Source organism: Sturnus vulgaris, chromosome 10, assembly GCF_052056855.1.
Source record: "Sturnus vulgaris isolate bStuVul1 chromosome 10, bStuVul1.hap1, whole genome shotgun sequence".
In the NCBI taxonomy this organism is placed as follows: Eukaryota; Metazoa; Chordata; class Aves; order Passeriformes; family Sturnidae; genus Sturnus; species Sturnus vulgaris.
The window spans coordinates 18,859,178-18,878,152 of NC_142252.1; the positions used below are offsets into that span (position 1 = coordinate 18,859,178).

An 18,975-nucleotide genomic window follows, 5' to 3' on the forward strand; every position below is an offset into this window, starting at 1 on the left:
TGCTTGGAATGCTGCTCCTGAAACAGCTGAACCCTGCAGGTACCAGTGAACAACCAGAACTTACTGCCTTGGAGAAAAATAATAAATCCTGGCACAGTCGTGGTCCCTACAGTTTATTTCTGCCCCTCCAGGCTGAGATGAGCTGCTCAGGCTCCAGGGTGACAGATCTGTGGCCGTACCAGAGCAGCTGCACTCAGGTCACAGCACTCACCCAAATAACCACAATGTCCTCCCTGTCCTTGGCATGCCAAGCCATGCCTCTCTGCCTTCCAGATTCCAGGCACTCATTACCTGCTTTCCCTACTACTTAGTAACTTTCTTGCTTTAAAATGCAGATAGTGTAGAGGCCAGCAGTGCACTTATGTTGCCTTTTAAAATGAGACATGCTACTCCTCCTGTACACTTCCATTTACTCCCGGATAGATATTAAAATGAAAATACTAACATTGGTCCCTCATTTATAAAATCCAACCTGAGACGACCTTGGATACATTTCCTGTTTAGATGCTCCATTTTAGTTTGGAATGATTTGGCTTCACAACATTGCTGTGGGGTATTGTTTTGATTCCCAGTTTACAGATCAGAAATAACCCAACTCAAAGACCATCACGAAGTTATTCATATCAACAAGCAAGTTTGCTGTGTCACAGGGCTCTGTGCTGGGGACACAATGCTGGTCCACACAAATATATGCACTTCTTAAACCCCCTTATTTATTTTGGGGGATTTTTAAATGCTTTTTTTCCACTTCTCGTCACTGTCCCAGAGCAGTTTTTTCTCCAGGGCTCAGCTGTGCCATTCCACCTCTGTGCCATCAGCAGGAGCAGTTTTCAGAGAACCAGCATTCCCCCTTCTAGATATATGAGCAAAATTAACTTTCCATACAGAAAATAATTCATCTTAGTGTTTTGTTAACTATATTATTGCTACCATTTTAAGCCAGGCAGGAAGAATGTGTTCAAAATAAGAAATCAGCCATTCTACCACAGATACTGTCATTCTCTATACAAGGGAGTAATAAAATACAGCAAGACACCCTCAGGTTGCCCTTTTCATTGACAAAACACAAGATCTAGTAGTAAATCAGCATTTCAATGTGACAGAAAAGGTCTTGGCTCCCACAACAAAATAAACACTAAGTGGTTCATAGACTTTCCAGAAATACTTCTCTGGAAATCAGAACTTCCATTATTTAATAACATTCAGCCAAGTTTTATCCTTAGCTTTAAAAATCAAAACCAAAGACCTTTGCATGCCTTGAAGCTGATAACACTAAATCTCACTGATCAAGAAATGTTTGATACATTAACTATCTCCATACAAAGCTTGCATTAGACAGTCTTACATTACAACTTTACAATCAATGAAGTAAGAAATGTAAATTCCACCAGTAATTTATGAGTATTTTCACCACGGTATCTAGCATAACCTAAGTGACCCCACTCTTGTTTTTTTATCTGTCCAAGTATCCACTCAGAAACAGAGCTATAGAATGTACTATAAAAACTCACTTCCAATGATTACAATGGCAGGATAGTGCTATATATAATACAAACAAGTGTGTGAAATAATTTGAGAGTGATTAGTAAAAATTTTGTAATGTACCGGTCTTTTAAACCCGTATATAAAAGTTTAAAATTTACATAGTTAAAATAACATTCCTCAAGTTACTAGTGGTGGAAAGATAATTATAAATATACAGAATTATGACAATGATATAGACTACTAGAAGTTTGCTCCAGTCAGAGATTGCTGACATCCATAATTTCAGTGAGAACTACATTAGGATTTTACGCAAGAAATTAATTTTGTACATTCTCAGCAGGATCACTGCAAATTCCTTTTGCAGTTACTCTTTAGAACATGATCCAATCCAAACCCTAGGAATGTGTGTCTCCTTGGTGCATTAAAAGACAAGAACGGAAGGTAAGTAAAGGGAATATTATGTGTGGAAGAGTGTTCTGTACATGTGTTGGACAGTCTCACAGATGAGACTTAAACATAGAACAAAGTGAACAGTGAGGTCAGAAGGGTACCCCAAGAGAAAAATAGGACAATTGCAAAAGCTTATCAGGAGCATGAGGTGGGAAATGAAGGCTGTATGTGAATCTGGAGATGTCCACGCCTGGGAACTTTTGGAACACCTTTATCTTTGGCAGGCCAGTGCTGTTCCTGAACACCAGCGCAATGACCTGCTGCCACACGGGGTAACCTGAGCTGAAAGTGGAACTGAGACCAGTGTTGGGTTATTTAAGCATGGAATTAGGTACCTGCTTTGTTTTCGTGCCTTTTTAAACTCAAGAAAGCTGGTCTTGTACGCTAGACATGAAAGAGCAGGATGACCATCAGAACTTGTATCACAACATGCAATTACTCCCACTGTCCCTCCCCCCAAAATCTGATCCATCACACTGCAAAAGTGGTTATTCCTACTGAAACCCCTAGAACAAGGAAATTCACAACACCAAGTGCTATACATGCTTTGCTGATATAAAGATGAAAACATTAGAAATGTACAATTGCTGTTAAAATTGTATTTAATATCATATTCCAGTGACTGGAAAGTAATTCCAATTTTAACAAACTGATTACAGGGAAAGAAAGCAATTACACCGTCTCATGTATCTGAAGATGACTTAAAAGATCTTTTTCATTCCCAAATCTCATTAAACAATCAGTACACTTATGAGGCAAATCTGCTGAATGCCTGAAATCCAAATGAGTTTTAAGGTCTTCAATCTGTCCCGTTGAATATTCACAGTATTGACACAAATAAATCCCTTCAGATAAATGAGAGCTTAGGTGCTTGCAATATTCCAACATACCTGAAAATCCCTTCCCACAGTCATCACAAACATGAGGGAATATTTTGGTGTGCTCAATAGCTACATGCCTGTTGACATTTGTATGCAGCCTGCTCCTAAAGCCGCACACCTGGCACACAAAGAAGTTTTTGCATTTGTCAAAACTGATTTTGTTGATGAGGCTGTACTGGCCACGCTCCTTGTTGTTGTAGCTGTCGCTCAGCTCGATGAGCCGGCAGGCGTGCTCGTTCACCACGTGGCTGTGCAGATCCTCGGGGTCGTTTGTCTCGTGCTCACAGAACTGACACAGGTACTGCTCGTCACAGCTGTGCTCCTGGAAGTGCAGGTACAGCTCGCTGCTGGAGGAGAACTGCACATCACACTGCTCACACCAGTAAAGGTGGTCGTTGAAGTGCGTGTCTGCTATGTGCTGACTCAGATTCTCAAAAATCACTGTTTTGTAATCGCAATATTTACAGATGTATGGATCCTCCTCGTGTAGTTTTACGTGTTCAATGAGCTGCACTTTGCTGGAGAAACTTTCTTTACAAACTTTACAGACATGAGTGTCTGTACATGTCTTATGCTTCAGGATCATGTGCTGCTTCAGATCAGAGAAGTACTTGCTGTTGAACTCACAGAGCTCACACTTGTACAAGCCGCTGCTGTTGGCTCTCAGCAAGGGCCATTTCTGTTGAGCTGTGATATTCAAAGCCTGGTTCTTCTCAAAGATTTTACAGGTCTCCAGAGGGATTTCCTCAAGGTCCTCAGCTTCTAGTTTCTCAGGTGATACAGTCTGGGTTTCTATATCGTGAACTTCTACAGCATTCACTTCTGTTGTAGAAATTTCTACAGTTTGGATATCTAGAGGTTTCTCTTCTTCTGTGGGGCTGTCACTGAATATGGGTGAGTCACATAAGTCTCTGCACATTCCATTGTTAGTACCTTTATCTGCAGGAGGAAATACATAATAGAAGGTTGAAAAAAAAAACCACTACAAAACACCTGGGCCCATTTTTAACTTTTCAGTCAGCTGAAGCAGCTTTCAAATGTAAAGACTGCTTATTTTTCCCTTGCCAGATTATGATGTATTTTCAGCTAACAAAGCTGTACCCGAAACTATAAATCCTTCACCATTTCTGTCAAAGCAAGGAAGTCACATGAAAAGCCAGCAGTAGCTGTGCTCTCCAACCTCCCAGAAATTCATCTGCAAACACACTGACCTTTACCTTTATCCTTCTTTTTAGGGTCTGTACAGTGCATCCCAACGTTTGAGTGTGCCCCGCTCCAGTGAGAGCTCCCGGCATGCACTGGACTCCCATCATCATCTGTGTCCAGGCTCTGCACAGGACTGTGGAATCTACCTGCAAAGGGAAGGGAAGCATTTCCTTGTCACCAATTGTCCAAACTAGCATCATCCTGATTCACTGATTTAGTCGTAGATCTTACTTACTATTTATTTATTCTATTTGCATAAGTTTATCTTTATATACAAAGCACATCATAACATACATTTTAAAAAAAGTAACAATAAATACCTTGAAAATTATTTCCATACATGCAGAGAAAAACAAAAGAATTCAAAAAGTAGCAACTCTGTCTAGAAGATTTCAGCAGAAAATAGTCAGCTGATTATACATAAAAAACCTTAAAATCCTTAAATGAAATGTTACATTTAAAAGTGACAATTTATTCGTCAACATTTCTGGACATTACATTTTAAAACATGACATTTTCTAAAACTTCTGCAGAGTTTATAGTTAATAATTAAAGTGAAAAGAAAATTAAATAGACTGAAAATCTACCATCACATTTACTCTGCTAACTTTCCATCCACTATTGGATGTTTTATAAAAAGACATTTTGTTTTGCCAGGTACAAGTCCAATTTAATGCTACTGTTCATAATTTCCATGTGAACTCATCAACTTTGTTACCTAGGTAGAGAGTATTTGAAGTAGTTGAATCTACATTATAAATGTAAAATTGAAGGGTCTTTTTGTTATCATTGTTTCTACTTTGAAAGCTGCGTTTCAACTGTAACAATTGAACAACCTCCCACAAGTCTAAGGCCCGTCAGATCATGAGGACACTCAGAAATCACCTGCTATATATTGTGCATTCTATTTGCTTCCATTAATAGGAACGTGATACATTAAAGAACTGCAGAACAAGACTCCAAAACATAAACTTACTTCTGTTTATATCCGGCTGTCTCATGGAACAGACGCTATAGCAGTGGTCAGAAAAAATTCCACTGTTGTCTATGTATCTGCTTGCACCTGAAGAATCTAAACCAAAATATCAACAAAGTTTAAGTACTCATGTCTTATTGTACCTACAGATATATTTCATGTTCATCAAAACTCTTTTCACATTTTTACTTGTTGTTTTGGAAGAATTCCTGTTGTGATTTACACCTTCCAGCTGCTGCTCTGATGTTTGGAGTATCAGGTCTTTGCTCCCACTGAGGACATTGACAAAGTGCATCATCCATTCAGTGCTGAACACTTCTCTCTACCCCCATCCCAACTTTTACAGAATTCCTCCCCTCTGTGGAAGCAGAATCACCTTCATTTGCAGCTAAAGCCAGTTCCCCCGTGTGCAGGGAGTACAGAACAAACCGTTCAGGTGCATTGGCTCAAAGTGGCCCAACAAGGAGCCTGCAGAGTGGTGCTGCCCATTCAAGCCAAGATTTCTTACCACCCTTTATGTCACTGCTTTTTCACATGTTGGCACATGTGGTCCGTTCTTGTAAAGTTATTATTCTGAGAAAAAATATTAACTTACTAAAGTGTACATAAGCTCAAGCTCTAGACTGACCTGAGTAACGAGAAGGATGCAGAGTCTTCCTTTTCCTCTTTTTAGGATGTTCATTCATTCTGAACAGCCTAAACGAACTGTAAAGTACAAACATTAAAGAATTAGACTTGTTTGTATCTAGTGTATCTTTTAGAACCTTATGAAACAATACAAGCATTTTGAAAACCTGCATATCAAATACAAAAGCTTTTTCCTATTCCCTCTTTTTGCCCCCTCAGCCCATTTTGATACAGTTAAGAACCCACTAAATGCACGCAACTGCTGAAGTCAGTTTCACATTCCTGCCCTGGAGCAAAAGAAGGTTGACCTTAAAGACAGACATGTCAGAACTCCAGGTACTCCATCACTCAGGGTCATCTACAAGCCTTCTCTCCAGCATTCTTTTTGTCAGAGACAGGACATTCTGAGGCAGAGTCCTTTAGAAACAAGTTTTAGTGTTTAAAATACTAACACAGTCATGTTCTCTTACCAAAAATCCTAGACTCTTCAGTATCAGGAAGCAGAGCAGCTAAGAAGCTGATGGCTGTACAGCTTCCAAACGTAGTGAATACATTAGCTCAAGGAGATTTTCACCTATGGAGTGTGACAGCATTTTAAAACACTCAAAACTTTAACACAAAAGAGAAAAAATACACAATCAGATATAAGTTATACAAATACTACAAAGAATGAATCTACAGAAATTGACGCTAGAAAGCAACATAAGAAGTTGATATTAATTTCGGTTTAGAGCATCAAAATTAGTAAGATGGATGCACTGGTTTATTTCTTTTGTCTCAAGTTAGTTGGCTTTTGCTGCACTTGGCAGGTCCTGAGAGCAAGAAAAATATTTGGAAACGAAGCACAAATACTTGAGCTATATATAAACAGTCTTGAAGAAGAAAAGGCTGCAAACAAGGGATGTGATGTGGGTTGCCATAATTGAAGAGCACTTGCGGGCCCAGGATCTTCTGTAGTCAGTGCCATGCACCAGAGGTGAAAGGAGGGAAACAAGAGCCCTGATCAAGTCAACTGTTCCCCTGAGATTATATATTTTCTGAACTAAAATTTTATTTCAAGAGATGGAAAAAGCATTGGTTTTAACGTTATATCATGATCTAGAAGTATCAGTACCCTCATCGTTTTCTGTGATTGCAAGGGAAGAACCGACAGCGCACTGACACCGCAAGTCTCACCCCAGGTAAGGCGCTTGAAAAGCTCAACCTTTTCTCCACGGATCGGACCGCGGGGCAACAAGGCGGGTTGTTCTATTCCAGCGGCTCTCCCTGGCCCTGAAAAGCGGGATGCAGGCCCCGAGAACCGGGATCCCGATGGGCCCCGGGGCGGCGCGGCCTGCGCGGAGGCCGCACGGGGAACCCCCGGCGGGAGCGCGGCAAAGGCACCGTTTCGCCTAGGCGGCAGCCGCGGAGCCGCGGGCCGGGGCGAGGCCGCGACCCCGCAGGGGCGGCGGGAGAGGGCCCGGCCCGGGGCCTCACCGGGAGAGCCGCGGGCCAGGCCGTGAGTCACAGCTCACCTCCCTGGCAGGGCTGGGGCTCGGGCGGCTCCCGCCCCGCGGCTCCCCGGGCGCTGCGGCCGGGACTCACCTGCCGGCTGCCAGCGCCGCTCCGCTCCTCGCGGGCCCGGCGCGGCCGCTCCGCCCGCCCCGCTCCGCTCCGCCCCGCTCCGCTCGGCGCGGGCCCGGCCCGGCCCGGCCGCTCCGCGGGCGAGGGGCGGGAAAGGGGCGAGTGGCCGCCGCCCGCAGCGCCCCCTGCCGGCCCCGGGAGCCTCCACACCCGCCCGTCGCCATAGCGACGGGGCCTAAATAAACCTTTAGTTTATATTTCTGTGCCCCCGATATTGTCTGCACAGCCACGCTTTCATCTATAGGCCTCGTCCAGGGCTGTAAGGCAGCTGACAGCCTGCTTCAGAACTGTACCAGCACTCAGATTTTACACAAATGAAAGGGTGATGGCAAAGGTGAACCTGATAAAGCTCAACTTTACATTTCGTGTCAGTGTAGAAGCTGTCCCTTAGAGCCACTGCATAGGAGAATCAATATAAAGTGTAGCATAAATATATATACAGTACAAGAAAGAAATATATACGTACAAGAAAGACAAGGAGTTATTTCTGGAGAGGGTCCAGTGGAGGCACAAAGTGAAGAGGGGTCTGGAGCATCTCTTGTGAGGAGAGACTGCAGGACTAGCCTGGTTAGTCTGGAGAAGAGAAGACTGAGAGGGCATCTCATCAATTACATAAATATTGCAAAAGGCAGGGCCAGAAGATGGTGCCAGACTCTTTTCTGGTAGTTCCAAGCAACAGGATGAGGAGCAATGGCCATAAACTAAAATACAAGGAGTTTCACCTCAACACGAGGAAAAACTTCTTCCCATTGAGGGTGGCAGAGCACTGGGACAGCTGCCCAGGGACATTGTGGATTCTCCCTTTCTGGAGACATCCCAAACCCACCTGGACGTGTTCCTGTGTTACCTGCTCCAGGTGACCATGCCTTGGACTGGATGATCTCCAGCAGTGCCTTCAAAAACTAACAATTCCACAATTCTGTGAAATATGTATAAATAAGGGTTTGAAAATTAAAATAAGGAACTCTCCCTTTTCCAAATTTATAATCACATCCCTTTTTGCTGATTTCATCTTCATTTTCTATCAAGCCACAGGAAAAAGCACCAAATGGTATTGGTTCACAAAGCAGAACACTTCAAACAGCATCTTACTATTTTTAAAAAATATCCCATTAATTTTGAAGACATAAGGGAGGCCAGTATGGTCCCTTATTTCCTTGACTTAAAATAATAATTATGGAATTTTGCTAAGTGTTTCATTCACTGAATTGTTTTGCTCTGTCTCAGTCTGAATTTACCTAGCTCTAAAAAAAGTTTTGAGTTAGCAGAGAATCCACAACATCTCTAATGGTGTTGCTCCACTAATTAGTTAAAAAAGAAACTATACCCCGCTTCTGGCCTTAGTTTTATTATCTGGCAGATGAAACTGGACTTACTCTGTCTATAAAATCCTACCTTTAGCCTTTGTCCTGAGGCTGGAAATGTGCCTTTAGCATAGTGTGATTTGCTTAGAGCCAGATGGGAAAAGCTTCGTCCTGTGATCACACAGGAGTTTTGGTGGTAAGCAGCAAAACAGAACTAAAGGTGTCCCTTTGCTGGCACACTGCTGAGCCCTCAGACATGAAATAAATGTGGTATTTCTACGATCTCCTGCACTGAGTTATCAATCAAACAAGATCCTGGTCTCCCAGTTCAGTTTGTTCGCTGCTTTTTATTCCAGCCATGGTTGCTGAGATTTCCCCAGGACAGCTTTTGTTAAAGGTCTCATAAATTGGCTATAGCCACCCAAATGGGTGGATGCCCACATACTTCTCCCTCTGTTCACCAAAATGTTTTCCATGCAAGTTTTCCAGGAAAACACTTTCCCCAGTTCCCAGCGGAGGGCAGTGATGAGAACCTAAAATCCATACATAGCAAAGGGAGAGGGAAAAAAAACAAACCAAATCCCAAGCCTTTGAATTCAGTCCTGCTTGTGAGGCAAACTCAGGCGGACCAAAAGCATCTTATGTACTTTTTGACTGATTTATTCTCCACCCAAAGCAGCACAGCCCAACACCACTTATGTGAGATAAAAAGACAAGGCTTCAAGTGAAAGAAAAACATCTGAGGAGAATCTCCTTTGAAGCTGCAGATCCAGTTCAAAGTCACATGCATCAAACAGAGCTATCAATGCTTTAGACAGAAAAGCCTAAGTCTTGTTTTCTAAACCACCACGTGCTTGGGATGTTGAGAGAGCTCTGGGTGAGGTTTTAATCATTCAGAAGAGATTCCAACTGAAAATACAGAAAAGCCTATGTGACATTCACATTCTTGTTTAAATGGGCAATATAGGTGATGCTCATTTCAATTAGTGGGGATGTATCCTGACCAAAATAAGCATGGGGTAAACCCTTTCTTCAAGGCAAGCAGTTAGCATAGCTCATGAGGATAACCTTCACTGGAGGTAATTTGTTAGTGTTTAAAAGGACATGTGGGAGGTTACCTGACATATCTTGTCTGGCATCAGGTTCTTTGCTCTTATTACATGGGTTCAGACCTTAGATTGAGTCTTTCCAAGGCAGGCTGGAAAACAGACTGATTTCTGAGCATAAAATCAGGACAGCTTACTGAGATTTCCATGCTAAAGCTAACTGCCCATTGCAAATCTTTCTTGTTTCACCAGCATTATTTTGAAAATTTTCTGTGATTTTTTCATGTTTAGACTTAGAACTACCAAAAAAATCACACTCTGGCACTAAATGGCAGTAAAATCTAAAATTTGTATTTGAACAAGAGCTGATGATCCTCTTATCCTGAACCATCCTGTGCAACTAACACACAGTTGTAGCAACTCACAACCATTTCACAGTTATTAGGAAAAGGTAAAACTCACCTTACATGTAATAAACACAAGTTTAACCTGTTAGTTCAGGTTACTGAAGTACCTAGCTCCAAACTCCCAGCAATACTTTCAGACCAGAGCTCTGCTGAAGCTTCAAAACAAACATAAGGATGATGGTGTCCATCTTTTATTATGGAGTTGGTCCAGCACAGACTGAGCACCTGATGGAGCACAGCCCTTCTCAAAGCTGCACAGTGTGACCTGAAACAGAGCTGACCACTGTGAAAAGTTTAGAGCTGACTGGGGACGAAAGTGTTTTGAAGGGGCCTGATTAAAAACCCTGACACTTGCCTCATCCCTCCAAAAAAAAGTGAAATCCTCAGAAGAAAACTCAAATCCTTCCCAGTTTGTTAGCAACTGGAGTCAAAAGTAAGGCAACATGTCCACAGAAGGAGTACCTTTGCAGCCTCATGCTCTCATATTGCCAGTGAATTACTCCCCCAAATATGTTTGTCACTCTTTCAAAATTAGTATTGGATACAAAATATAACCTTGTTTGTTTGATTGCTTTTTTAAATTATAATTTTGGTTATGAAAGCATGAAGCATATTTTTCAAAACCAGATTGATTTAGCAGGGACTGTAAACCATCCAGCTGAAACACTTCAATAACATTATATTTCTTGTCACAGCTTTTTACAGCCCACGTCTAAAACTAAAATAAAATTACTTATTTTGAGGATCAGCATTTACAAGAACAAATGCCACATGCATATTGGACTTCTCACTCCTAAATAATTCTATTTCTGTTACCCTCAAATTAACTGAGGTATGCAATTTCCATTTCCTTTCTTCTAGCCTTTTTCAAAGGCAGAGCTGCAACACCAAATCACACACCAAGACTGAATATTCCTTAAATTCTTGCTTCAGAATTCACAAGTGTACCAACCATATCATTTTAATTTAGTTGTTAGTATATACATTAACACTCAAAAGTGTGATAAAAACCAAACAAAAGTAGTTTTTTTTTAATAAACAGCATGATACAGACCGCGAAGATAAATAAAAAGCAGACTTTTTACAGTTTCCCATGAACATGAACTACAATAAGTATTATAGGCCAAACTTTTGTTACTTGAGTAGCACAGCAGAAGGGTTAAAAAAGGGGTTGTGGTGTTTTCTTTATTTGAAGTACTGCAAGAGTATTCTCAGTATGACAACACATGCATCTTGCTGCATCTTAAATACTTTTTGGCCCATTATTACTAAAAACGTCTTGCTTTCTACCTAGTTTACCACAGACCTTTTTCACAGAATGACACACAAACCAACACCCCCCCTGCCCCAGTAGTGGTTATTTCAAAGGTCACTGTCTCATTTTTAAAAGATAATTGAAGCACTGGTGGGGGTTTTCACTTTCCCTTTGATGCAGCCAGGTAAGTGCTCCCAGCTTCAGTGAAGTTACACAGAAGCATCGAGAGCTGACACCTCCTGGGCTCTGTTTACCCAAAATGCCAACAGGATCCTGGGCTGCCTTAGGAAGAGCAGCTCAAGGGAGGTGAGGCTTCCCCCTGCCCCTCTGCTCAGCACTGGTGAGGCCACACCTGCAGCACTGGGGTTCCCAGTACAAACCTGACACGGATGTACTGGAATGGGTTCATGAAGGGCTATAAAGGTGATGGATAGGAGAGGAGGCTGAGAGGGCTGGGATTGGCATCCTGGTCAAAGAGAAAGCCCAGGGGGATCTAGTCAATGTACATAAATACTTGATAGGGAGGAATAAAGACAGGCAAGGCTTTTCTCAGTGCCCACTGAAAGGATATCAGGCAATGAAATAGAAGATAATTCATATAAACATTATGAAAAAAAATTTACTGTGGATTCTTTTTTCTCAGACAGACTCTAAACCCAGCTAGACAATGTCCTGGGCATCCTGTTCTATTGCTGACCTTGCTTTGAACAGGGTGTCTGAGTTAAATGAACTCCAAAGGTCTTTGCCAACCTCAATGGTTCTGTGAAAATTCTCAATGGCAGTTGTGTTGCCATTTACAATGACAATACTTACAAAAATTTCAAGCCCGAGAATTCAGGACTTCAGACTGCAGCTATGTATTTTTTAAGCCCTTTTCTCCACCAGAGAAGTAGATTTTGATAGTGTAGTGGATATTCACAATTAAAACTTGAAGAGGTGCAAGGGGGCAAAGAAAAAGGATGATACTCCCAGATAATGAATGACACATTTATCTCCACATGAGAAATGAAGAATTTGGACCACAGCTGCTATAAGACAAGAAGATGAATCTATTCCTTTTCTTTTCCCAGCCCCAAATGAAACAGTAAGACAATTTTGGACAGCCTGGGGCAGTTGATAATTCAGGATATAGAACATTATTAATAAAGCCTGAAAACAGATTAAAAATAGTTAAAGAAACAAGGCAGAATGAGATTCCAACCATGAATATCCATACTTTGGCTCACAGGAATTAACTAAACTACAACAGACATAAAGATTCTTCAAAAAAACAGCTTCTGCCTGAATTAGACTTTCAGGAACTTCAGCAATACAATTAAGTCAGGTTTAGCTGTGATTAATTCTATGACTGGAACAGGAGTCTAACAAAATGGATGCAGTTACACTGAACTGAATGGCTCCTGAAGCAGTTTAATAACTACTGGGAATCAGGCACCAGAATTTCAAAAAGAATCAAGACAGAATAGTGTATTTTTTGCCTTCCTTCTGCCGCAGGAATATTGCATCACATACAGAAGTGACAGTAAGGACACTTAACACACACAAACCAGTGGGGACACTAACTTCAAAGTACACGCAGAACATTGCTTCAATTGATCTTCTCTTACAAATATTTTATGATGTTCTTATGCTCTGGGCATGTCCCAGAGGGGTGTTACAAAGAGAAAAGAAAGGACAGAGGGATTCACCTCTGGCTTAGAGTCAGGAGCACTAACACAGCAAGACCTTAGACTTTTCAGAGTCTATCCCATAAAGCTCAAAAGTCCAGAATACTGTATGGCAAATGAAGAACAGTGATTTTTCCTGAGTATGGGTTCAACAAGTCTGTATGCTACAAAAGAGTAGGAAGAAGAAACATTTAAGCTAGCAACGAACAAAAACATTGAAGTGTCAAGAATGAAAGAAACTGGAGACAAGATCACTGTGCTTTTGGAGCTGAAAAGGCTACTTTGTTAATAAAGACTATTTCAAAGTAAAATTATTAAGTGTTTAACTGGGCTGGTACTAAACATTCCTCTCCTTGTAAGAACCTTTCATACTGAATCATAGGAATAAATAATCTGGAATTTCATATGCTGTTGTGAATCCTGAGTGATTCTGATGAAGTGTTGTATCAGCATAAAGTGAAATCAGAATTTCTCAAAGAGCAGAGCACCTATAGGTTTGGTTAGTGTATGCAAATAGAGAACTTCTATAGCCAGTTTCCAGTTGGCTTCCCTTCATTAACATAGATGCAAAAAAAAAAAGTAAAACTAAACAAAGAAAAACCCCAAACCAGCATGAGCTGCAGGGGTGGTGAGCTACACATCGCTTTGGACAGACAGAGCCCTTCCTAAACTGAGACAACTTCCAGCACAAAATAAAAGATGCAAATTCATTATTTGTATGAAACATGTATTGCAAAATTAAATTGGGATTCAACAATCTGCAACAACATCCACAGCTATATAGTGTTTTTAGAAAACGAGTGTGGTTCTTCCATTCAAGTAAAACTAAAACAAGTGAAAGAAGTTAAAAAAAAATCCTAGAAGCAGCAAGTTACAATTCTTTCTGTAATACCACACCACTTTCATTTACTTGAAATAATTTCAAGATGTCAAAGACATCAACAAAAATAGTAATTTCAAGTGGCTTTTCTGATATTTGTGTTTTGAATGGGTCCAGCCCAGGTCTGCAACCTGTACAGACATGCAAAACGGAGGAATTCATAATTACTATTAAGAACAGACATTTGAACATGCATTATATAATGACAAAGCAAAGACAATACCTTCAAATTGTCAATAAACATGGGCTACTGACCACTGAAGGGCATTTAATACTTTACAGAAAAAGGAAAGTTGGCATAAAAATCCACAAACAACTTGCTAAACGACCACCAGTAGGGTCATCACAAAGTTCTTACAAACCTGGTAATTTCTATACTGTCCTCAATATGCAGGCACACATCTTTTCCATAAGATGCCAAATCACTTACAATTTTGTTTTTATTTAAAAGCATTTTTGTAAAAAAAAAAAAAAATAAATATTATACTGGAAGTCTGTTTCGCCTATGAAAAAACTACTAATGCACCCTTTCAGCCAAAAAGTATGCATATATAAAATCAGTACAGGTACTTTTTCTGCTACGTTTAGGAAAGCAATGAATGCAATTTTAAGTAAAACTAAGATGCAGCAGCCTGTTCTGTTTTTATATCAAACACAGTTTCACAGCTGAAAAAGTTACTGGTTTTAAATTTTATTTCACTAAAACACCATTTCCTAATGCTTTTTGATGAAACACGTGGCCCAGCACTGGGCTCCTTGCTCTGGCGGTCTTACAAGGAAGTTCTGCAGGAGCAAGGAGCCCAGATTCACTTCAAACCCAAAATAAACTCTTTAGTATTTTGTGCAGTGGATTTCCAGAACAAGGGGAGCATTTCCAAATCTCCGTGAAGTGGGAATAGTTAAAAATAAGCCAAATTCCAAGCTATTTCTGTAAAAATCTAGGACTCAGTTACAAGTGCTTTCATGGTCTGTAAGCAGATCTTCTTTCTGATACTGAGAGCAGATGACATCCACTCACTTCCACCAGGGTAAGCAAACAGTGCCTCCACTATCCTCAGTGAAGTTACATCAGCACGGAAATGCCGTGACAGGATGCAGTAATTAGGGTTCAACACTTTGAAGCTGAGAAAAGGATTGTTGTTTTCTGTGAAACACTGGCAGAATGTTTTTCAAATGCCCATCCTGGTTATGCAAAAAACTGGTTAAAGCCCAGGAGCTTCTCCTACATTTAAAAAAAATTGTTGAAATGCTACAATTACCCCAAACTGTATTATGTCTGTACCACTCTGAATTTTCCTTTCTTTTACTATATGATTCTCATAATAACTTCTACAGCTTATGAACAACATCTACTTGCAGTAACTTCTGGAAACAGAGCCTGCCTCCTCATATCTCTGTCTGGGCAAAAAGGGTGCAGAATACTGTGCTTGAACTCAAAGACATTTATACTCATATTTACAGAAGGGCTAGGAAGGGGCAAAGGACAAACAAATTTGACCTCATAACATCCAATAAATTTGAGTTGATCTTTTCACCTAGGCTGGAAAAGGCTGACCATTTCTTGCATAAACGAGGTAAAGCATTGTTTCAACACCAGATAAATACAAATAATATAGCACCTAATGTGATGTCTGTGCAACAGTTTTACTCAGTTATATTAAGAATTATAGCCAACAGGGTTTCAGATTTTGTGAACTAAACTTAAACTGAAACTAACCCATTTTAAGAGCTAAACCATTATTGTGTGTTGACTGCAAAGTAATAGATACATGGGTAACTTCGCTCTAGAAAGTACAATCAAGCTTAGCAGGAGTTAAAATATTCATATGAACAAAAAGGAATATGTAACAGTCAATAAAAAGAGCAATGGGAAGTCTATTGGACTACTCCAAAATATTTCATAGAACTAAGGAAATATAACTTCACATTTCCCATACTATTCTTGGAGCTTCTGTAGTTTTCACAAAACCAGGTTTTCCCCCCCACAACATCAAGTATCCATGGGTGCAGTAATCAGCTGCAGGATCCCGACTTTCAAAGTGTCTTGAAACACCAAAGCCTTGGCTTTACAATCCCCAAAGTCTTTCATAACGTAATTGATTGCACATTTTTAATATATTACAATTTGCTAAATGAAGCCAACCACTCTTTACCCCATCAGTACAGCCTGCACGAAGTACAGTTTATTTATATGCTTATATTCTAATCTAATACCAACTGTCAGCATATTTTATATTACACGTGGTATTGCACTTTCTGAGTGGCACCTCGGTGCGTGTTTGCAAGTGAACAAGCTGAACCCCCAAAAGCCCCAAACCTCTGGAATTCAAGTGCTGCCAATCTAGCAAGTTTAAAATGTCAGGATGAACATCACCTGCAGAACTATTATGGGCTTCACTAACTTTAAAAAAACCTGTTTAGGAATTAGAAAAACAGTCCTACCTGAAGTTGTGCATTAGGGCAATCTGAAATCCTCGGTACTCTGAACAGTTTCAAAACATGGTGCCAATTTCATTGATTGCACACATTATAATTGTGTTAAAGGACAACAACTAGATTTACAAATATATATTACACACACGCACAAAACAGACAAAGCTATAAAATGTTTGGTAACTCCACATGCATTGAGCTAGCCAACATATCTGTCTGCTGAACTGCTAATTATTGATCATATTGAGAATCTAAATTACTATTTCTGATGTATCTTACTGGATTCAACAACCACTTCCACAGGAGGAAGAAAGAGGAGAAATGGTAGACCCAAATTTTGAGGGTTTAAATGAGCATTCTTGGAATAGCCACTATATCACTTCAGTAATGTGAAGAGTGATTCCCAAAGTTTTTTTAGAGACTTAGGCCAAGTTCACCTCTGGCTTTAGTGGGTATATTCCCACTACTTCACTGGTACTTGTGTCCTCTTTCACTAGGGCTGAATTTGGTCCTAGGAGTATGTCTGGTCACCTTCAGTGACATTAATGAAAACGGGAGTCTTGGACAGATAGAACTGGGTTGCAAAATTAAGAGAGTTAATATTGGACAAATCATGTAAATAAAGAATATATATTAATAATAGTTCCTATTATATAAATAGCCTTTATAAAAAAATAATCTTTCAATAATTTTAATAACTCACCTTTCTTTAGGTTCTGGAAAACATGTATGAAAAAAATCTATTCAGTTCAAGTTAGATTAAAGCAAACCTAAGATGAACACTACAGCTCTCCGTTGCACTAAACCCAATTCTGACCATTCAATTTCCAGGTTAGTCAGTTTTTGGGGATGATAGGGAGTTTCTTTGTGAAAGTATGAATTGCACCCCTAGAAATACTGAGCAGAAGAAACACCATACTGAGTGGGCTTATTTCCTACTGCTTTCAGAAACTGTGCAGATGATGGACCCAGAAATCGAAGGGCCACCCAAACCCCACAAATGTTAATGCCTCTGAGCACATTTAAAAGGCACTGTCCTCTCACTACTGTTTTTAGATCTTTGAGCTTCAAACTCCTTCCCTTTAAACTATGCTGCATTCAAGTATTTGCTAACACTTGAATTCTCTTTCCATTCTTCACAATCCAGCATAGTCTCTACCTGCTGTACCAGATCTAAGGTAAGATGTGATGGACTCTTATGTCCACACTAGCACTATTTTCTTTTTCCTTCTAATTTATCCTATCAAATGAGAAAAGGAAACATTCTTCCAACTTTACCTTTTTGAGCTTAAGGCATAACATGAATCTCAAATCATAGAATATGCTGAGTTGGAAGGGACCCACAAGGATCATTGAGTCCAACCCCTGGCCCTGCACAGGACACCCCAGGAATCACACCCTGTGCCTGAGAGCCTTGTCCAAACACTCCTTGAACTCTTCAGCCTTGGGGCTGTGACCACTTCCCTGGGAGCCTGTTCAGTGTCCAACCACCCTCTGGGAGAAAAACCTTTTCCTAGTGTCCACCCTAAACCTCCCCGACTCAGCTCCATGCCATTTCCTCAAGTCCAGTCAGTGGCCATTGGAGAGGAGAGATCGGTACCTGTCCCTCGACTTCCCCTTGTGAGGAAACTGCAGAGCCCAGTGAGGTCTGAGCTCAGTCTCTTCTCCAGGCTGAACACACCAAGTGACCTCAGCTGCTCCTCATACAGCTTCCCTTCCAGAGCCTTCAACATCCTTTTGGCCCTCCTTTGGACACTCTCTAATAACTTAATTTTTTTTTTTTAAGATTGTGGCACTCAAAACTGCCCACAATATTCAAGGTGAGGCCGCCCCAGTGCAAAGCAGAGTGGGCCAATGCCCTCCCCTGCCCAGCTGGCCATGCTGTGCCTGATGCCCCCAGGACAGGGTTGGCCCTCCTGGCTGCAGGGCACTGCTGGCTCATGTTCCACTTGCCATCGACCAGGACCCCCAGGTCCCTTTCTGCAGCTGCTGTCCAGCCTCCCATTCCCCAGTCCATACACACAACCAGGATTGCCCCATTTCAGGTGCAGAATCTGGCACTTGCCCTTGTTAAACTTCAAACACTTGTTGATTGCCCATCTCTCTAATTTGTCGAGGTCCCTGCACATATCGTACTAAAGCTTAATTTTTGAAGTTTATAATTTTAGTGCTATCTGAAACCCTGTTTTACATTATTTTCCAACAGTTGTCTGAACAATTCATCTCTCTTCTTGCCATAAATTCTAATGTTGTTCATGGTTTGTGCAATTCCTATGCAACCAGTCTTTGCTGCTAACGGGTATTAACAGTGCAGTACCCACAAGTGGGGTATCAGTTCTTGTTTTCTTTGCTGTCAGTTCAGTTCAAAGCGTGTTGCTTTATTGTGTGGAAGATCCAGTCCATTTTTGTTGTCCAGCCACCATGGTGAGCATCATTCATTTGCTTCATGAAGTACTCAAGAGCCTCCTGCTCAGTTTTGTCCAATGCAAGGGTCTTTCGAATGTATGCAATATCATCAAAGGACTGCAGTTCTGGCATTCCTGAGCCAAGCATCATGGAGAAGAGATTGATGAAGAGATTGGCATGCTGCCGAATTGCCAGGTAAGCCTTATAACACATCTCCTGAAACCTGGAAGAGACCAGGGGAAAAAACTCAGTGCACTTTTCTGCTGGATGCATATTACTGCTGCAGCTCCTAAACAGTTTTACAGACACTAAAAAAGCAGACAGTCTTA

At 40.9% G+C, this 18,975-nt stretch overlaps 2 protein-coding genes across 14 annotated transcripts in view; both read right to left on the reverse strand.

The window, feature by feature from the left end:
* Positions 1 to 894: 894 nt before the first annotated feature.
* ZNF639 (zinc finger protein 639) lies at positions 895 to 7,265 on the reverse strand. Of its 11 annotated transcripts, none has more exons than XM_088170996.1 (6): positions 7,210 to 7,265; positions 6,096 to 6,199; positions 5,627 to 5,703; positions 4,999 to 5,094; positions 4,034 to 4,168; positions 895 to 3,755 (listed from the first exon to the last, which is right to left on the reverse strand). In XM_088170996.1, the coding sequence occupies exons 3-6, from the start codon at positions 5,682 to 5,684 to the stop codon at positions 2,608 to 2,610; spliced, it is 1,437 nt and encodes a 478-aa protein (XP_088027122.1). In that variant the 5' UTR covers positions 5,685 to 5,703; positions 6,096 to 6,199; positions 7,210 to 7,265; the 3' UTR covers positions 895 to 2,607. The 11 variants fall into 11 exon arrangements, with proteins under 11 accessions (XP_088027122.1, XP_088027120.1, XP_088027123.1 ...); XM_088170994.1 differs by having other exon boundaries at positions 4,028 to 4,168; XM_088170997.1 differs by having other exon boundaries at positions 6,096 to 6,234; positions 7,210 to 7,256.
* Positions 7,266 to 10,950: 3,685 nt separating this feature from the next.
* PIK3CA (phosphatidylinositol-4,5-bisphosphate 3-kinase catalytic subunit alpha) overlaps positions 10,951 to 18,975 on the reverse strand; it is a 42,349-nt gene continuing 34,324 nt past the window's right edge. For all 3 annotated transcript variants that reach the window (XM_088170989.1, XM_014871526.2, XM_088170990.1), the window contains exon 21: positions 10,951 to 18,869. In XM_088170989.1, the coding sequence (XP_088027115.1) occupies positions 18,599 to 18,869 (271 nt within the window). In that variant the 3' untranslated portion in view covers positions 10,951 to 18,598. The remainder of the gene's footprint in view (positions 18,870 to 18,975) is intronic.